We start from the raw sequence: 6,183 nt of genomic DNA on the forward strand, positions 1-6,183 counted from the left end.
TTTTTTTTTATATATATATATATATATATTTGTGTGTGTGTGTGTGTGTGTGTGTGTGTGTGTGTGTGTGTGTGTGTGTGTGTGTGTGTGTGTGTGTGTGTGTGTGTGTGTGTGTGTGTGTGTGTGTATTTTGATTTAATTCGAAAAAAAAATGATTCAAATTTTTTGAATTATGTTTTAGTATTTTTATATATTGTATTTTATATAACTTTAAAAAGTTGTTAAAACATTTATATTTATCACGAATTTTGAGAATTTTTGTAACTTTAACTTTCTATTTTATTAAATTAATAGGCGATTAGATTCATAAATGGAGTGAAGTGCAAATTAGTAATGTCATAATAGTTCGCTTTCATACTTTTTCGTCAATACTTTTTTATTTAGCTTTCGGAGTAATTTTTATTTCAACACTTTTTTAATTGCTAAATTAAAAACCTGTTATTTTTTAAAAATGACTTTTAAAAAATTGTTAGTTAAAGAGTTCTCTTAAAAAAAAAAAACATTCTGGTATTTTAAACAGAAATGTTTTTCTATTCATTCTTGCATTTTAAAGAGAAATGTTTCTCAGTTCATTCTAGCAATTTAAAAACAAATGTCATTCTGGCATTTTAAACAAAAATGCAACAAAAAGTATTCTGTTTAGAAAACTCACAGAAAAAACCATTTAAAATAAGGCTATAAGAAATTACACGGAGAAGCATCTAATAAGCAGACAACTGCCAAAAAAAATAATGTCATAAGTCTAAAAAATAAATGTCATAAATCTAATCTCTAAGACAGAATTTAGGCAAGCAAAACAAAAAATGCAAAATATTTTTAAAAAGTTCATAAATCAGATGATGCAAAAAACACTACAAATAATTGTATTGTTTTCTTGTAGCGATGTTAATTTGATGTTATAGACCAAAAACAGTTTTTATGGTTTCTTAAGATAATTTTTTACAAAATTTATAGATCAAAACACAAGTTCAACGACATGGAACTAATTGTATATCACGAATACTAATATATATTGTATATATATTATTATATATATTGCATTTTGTCTATATTGTATGTTGTATATAAGTAAAACTGGTTAGAAATACAAACCTAGAGTTTGTATTTATAGACAATAGGAGCATATTTATCTGTGTATTTAGTAATTTATAGTTAGAACGCATTATTTTGTTTGCGGCAGTTTTTTGTTTAACTTTTACCCATATAAGGTATTTTGGTTTAGTTTGTCGAAGTGATCAAGTTGTTTCTGGGTGTGCATGTCCAACAACATGTGAACAGCAGGTGAATAAAACATGCGATGTGTCTAACTGTCAAAAGGGATGTGTTTGTCCAATAGGACAACATGATAATGGAACGCATTGCATTCCGGCAGAAAAATGTAATTGTCTTGACAACCAGAACAAAGTTTATAAAGTAAAAGTTTTTTATTTTTCTCTAGATGTTTAAAAAATCTTCTTTTGTTATTTAGTCTTGATTCATTTTATTATACATTATTATATATAATTAATATTATATATTTTATGTTGTACACTGTGTGTGTGTGTATATGTATATATATATATATATATATATATATATATATATATATATATATATATATATATATATATATATATATATATATATATATATATATATATATATATATATATATATAACATATTATTTGTTTTGCATTTCTTATAAATCTTAGGCAAACATGACCTGGGAGCATGGAGAATGCGAGATTTGCAAGTGCGCTAACGGAAAAATTTCTTGTGGAAAGATATGCAAGTTCACTGCATGTCCAATTGGGTTTGAGCTATTAACAATGCCTAATAGCTGCTGTGAATGTGTTGCAAAAAGTAACTCTTGACTTTTATTATTATTATTATTATTATTATTATTATTATATATATATATATATATATATATATATATATATATATATATATATATATATATATATATATATATATATATATATATATATATAATGTTTGTGCATGTATGTTATATTTAATTTATTTTGGTTTCGAGATGTCTCTCTTTTAGATTAAAGGTTACTAGTGTTATGCATTTAAAACTCATTATTTTTATAGCTTCTAAATCTCCCACAACGTCACTCCCACCTACTGTTTCAAATACTTTTACTACCGTTTCAAATTCTTTTTCTTCTACTTTGACAACAAAGCATCCAACAAATGTTTGCAATATGATTGACTTTAAGGAGCTTTATACCGACGCAGAAAAATGTTCGTCAGAAATTATCCGAAGTACTTGTCACGGAGCTTGCGAAGTTTCAGTTATAAGTGACTTTATTAATGGTCCCATAATGAAAGATTGCTCGTGTTGTAAACCAACTGCTCTTTATAATACCACGATCACCTTAAATTGCCTCGACGGACGAAAGAAAAGTTTCATGTATATTATGTTTAAAGACTGTTCATGCCTTCCATGTGATTCATCTCCATTTCGAGATGTACCTCTCTCGAACTGATACATTAGCTCTGAGTTTAAAGCTTATTTATTTTATTTGTGTTTTTAATTCTTTATTCTTTTTTTTTAATTTTGTGTTTGTTTTTAATTCTTTATTCTTTTTTTTAAACTTTGTTTTTGAAGACAACATGACTCAAGTTCAGTCGCAAATATTTTTTCTTTATTTTAAATTAATGTATAAAAACGAGTTATATATTCGTTTCTTTTTTTTTTAAAAAAACATTTGTTAAAAGATTATTTATTTTTAGATATAATACATAAATATATATATATATAAATATAAAGATAATTGACTAATATTAAAATAAATTGACCCAGGTTTAGCCACAGACATTTTACATATGCATTTAATATATTGACTTTTGTAAGAAAACTATTTTGTTATCTGGTATACTATATAAAATGCAAGTATTTACATAATGTAACACACAATATCATTTTTAAACACAATATTGTTAATTACATGCTGATTATGTTTTTGTCAAGCATTATTTATTACTCGTATATTTATTTAATACGCGTATATTTATTTATTACGCGTACATCATTGAATACATCACAAAAGTTTCTCTGGTTGAGTGAAACCAGTTTTAACTTTTGTAGAAAGACGAAAAAACAAACAAAGAAGAAGAGCATTAATGAAAATGTTGGCTATGTTTCACCAATGGGTTACATCCAGGAATCGTTTAGATGATATGGTTGTCGTATCACAAATGCTCCTTTTTACGCTTGTTTGGAAAGTGTGTTTGAGTAACGTTTAATTTTGATTCGCATTCCACCTGTATTAGATGCTGGGATTGTGGAAAAACAAATGCAATGGTTAGAAAAAATTGTTACTATGGCGAAAAATACGGTAATGGGAGGTGATTGTGCACCAGGGCATCCCGTACTTTCAAAAACAATTTTTTAATAATAAATACTTGGTCCTTGGTATTTTTTTGCTTGAAGGTGTATAAATTTAGGATCTGTTAAAATAAAGCTGCTATTAATAAGTCTTCATTTGAAAAAATTATTTATTGCTCTATTTTATTGACCTGAAAATTAACTTGAAGCTTAAATTAATTTCATAAATACATTTTAATGCGGAAATAATAAAAAGCTGAACAAACTTCTTGATAAAATTAAACTTTTCGCATTTCACAACAATTTTTCATGGGAAATTTTTAAACAAAATTTTTTTTAAAGTTCGATACTTTTTATATTATATTTTTCGTATTTCACTTTTGTATTTTTATTTATTTCAACCCACCAATATTATGTAGCCAAAGTAAAGAGATAACTTACAATGAGTGGTGTAAAAACGAGAAAAAGACAAGCGCAGCAAGGTCTGATTTATACAATTTTTGAGAATTATAAAATTTTATTAATATAATATTATTTTAATACCATTATGAATATTAAGTCATGAATAATACATTTTCTTGTAAAAAATTTGATCAACAATAATAATGACAGATAATATTTTTTAAATATTATAATCTAATATATCTAAAATTAATATTATTTGTTTGCTATTAATCTTATATCTTAATATAAAATCGATATAATGTTATCGATATAATGTTATCGATATCGATAAATATCGATATAATGTTAATATATAACAATAATAGTAATAATAATAATTCAAGAAAATAAAACCAAGGAAAAGAAAGAGACTTCCATCTGAGCTACCAACTCTTGGTGCTGTTCTTCATAAAGCTATATTAATTTAAGAGTTGTTAGAAAAAAAAGTATACCCATTAGATCATTTAATTAGGGAAACAAGATTGGAAGTTGGAACAATGGAAAAAAGAACACTCAAACTTTTCATCTCTAATTATTTTTACTGATAAGTTTGTTTACAGAAAGATCAAAAAGGTTTTTAATGATGCTCAGAATATTTATTTTTTCAAAAATATTTTTTATTCACAAAGGTTTATAATGATGCACAGAATATTTGCAGAAAAAGATAAACAAAAAAAAAAAGAAATTGACAAGATAATGAAGTCTGTGTCACAACTGTTTGGTATAACTAACTGCAAGTGTGCAATTTTATTCTGCAATAAATCAAGTTGTCTGGGATGTGAAAAAAAAGTTCATAGCAACTGTAAATGTGAAAAGTCACTAAGGATTCCTATAATAGAGTTAGAATTTATTGACTCGCAGAGGGAAAGCAATCTCAAATTATGATGGGATCAAAAGACTACATAAAGATTAAAAGGAAGCAAAAGGCATTTGAGCAATTTAGTAAGAAAAAACAGAATTTGAAAAAGTTCAAAGAAAAGTAGATGATAAATAGTAGCCGTTTGAAAAGAACCTCGTGATGAAGTTTTGGAAAAAAATAATGGTGAAGAAGAGTGCTTTAAAAGTTAGCTCGAATGTTCTAGAAACACTGAATATATTGATTTATTAAAAATGAATAATGACTTCAAAGTAGAAATTATATGAAATGAAAATTATATTTCAAAAAGCGAAATTATATGAAGATTCGAAATACTGCTATAGCTGCAATAAGATATGAAGTTTCAAACACTGCTGCAGCTGCAATTGCTTTGAGATTTTAAAAAGATTTAATAGAGGCTAAAGTTGTCCCAGAATCAGCTCTTTCTTTATTACTGGACAGTGCATAGAGCTAAAGATAAAGTTATGTCAGAGTGTCAGGCTTTTGCTGAGAATAAATTTGAGTCTGAAGATGTTTCTTGTACTCTCTTTGATGGAAGAAGTGATAGTGATTTAATGAAAATACCAAAATATTTTATTCTCTAATTAAAAAGGAAGATCTTTATACTTTAACTGATGAATATGGTAAAAATCTTAATTATTTAACTAAAAGAGAAGTATGTGAAAAATCAAAAATTAAGCCAGCTGAACATATAGCAAATAAATAATTTCAATGGTCTATTTTGCATGGTGTTGAACATAGCTTAAAGTTCATTGGTTGTTATAGCACAGCAAATACACGTCATAATGAAGGTATTATTCATTGTTTAGAGATTGAATTAGAAAGGAAATTATGATGACTAATATGTCCTTTTCACGCAAACGAACTTTGCTTTCGGCTTTTAATAGAAAAGCTTGATGGGAAGACAACCTCAAAAACAGGGTTTTCTGGATCCATTGGTAAGTTACTTTCTAAGATTATTGAAAATTACAATTACAAAGCCAATATCAATAGGTCCTGGTTTAACTGAATTTGGTGAGATAATAATAAAAAAACTGTCTTTAGATCAGAAGTATGCTTACAATATATGCCAGACAGAAATTTCGGGAGCTCTTAAACTCAAAAAGTTATTGAAAGTTATGTGAGATCATCAGCATGGAATTCTCATTCCGAAATCTTATTGTAAACATTACTTTACAGCCAAAATAAAACTGAAAAGGAATTCGCTGTTATCAAAATTTTAGAAATTAGAAAAAAATATGGGAATGGGAAATTTAGCTCGTAAAACATACAAGCTTCCTTATTTAAACCTGTATGAAACCAAATTGACTGAGTTAAAAATATATAAAGAGGCCTACAAACCCATCTTAACCTGTTAAATAAATATTAAAAGCTAAAAATAATCCTAGATTGTAAAATTAACTTTCCCTATTCTCAATAATATATTAATTGTTAAAAATGTGAAAAAAATTTTACTGTCCTAAAAATACTCTTTAAAACAAGTTATTTTTTTTTTATAGAAAACTGCAGCTTTTGAAAAAGTCTTTGATTTTGAAAGACGA

At 26.2% G+C, this 6,183-nt stretch overlaps 1 protein-coding gene across 1 annotated transcript in view; it reads left to right on the top strand.

Annotated features, from left to right (window-relative positions):
* Positions 1-2,710, top strand: part of LOC101239179 (mucin-2) — a 59,828-nt gene extending 57,118 nt beyond the window's left edge. Inside the window, exons 26-28 of the mRNA XM_065808982.1 lie at positions 1,223-1,413; positions 1,694-1,844; positions 2,082-2,710. Coding sequence (XP_065665054.1) covers positions 1,223-1,413; positions 1,694-1,844; positions 2,082-2,479 — 740 coding nt within the window. The 3' untranslated portion in view covers positions 2,480-2,710. The remainder of the gene's footprint in view (positions 1-1,222; positions 1,414-1,693; positions 1,845-2,081) is intronic.
* Positions 2,711-6,183: the final 3,473 nt, after the last annotated feature.

The sequence above is a fragment of the Hydra vulgaris genome, chromosome 11 (genome assembly GCF_038396675.1).
Source record: "Hydra vulgaris chromosome 11, alternate assembly HydraT2T_AEP".
Taxonomy (NCBI): Eukaryota; Metazoa; Cnidaria; class Hydrozoa; order Anthoathecata; family Hydridae; genus Hydra; species Hydra vulgaris.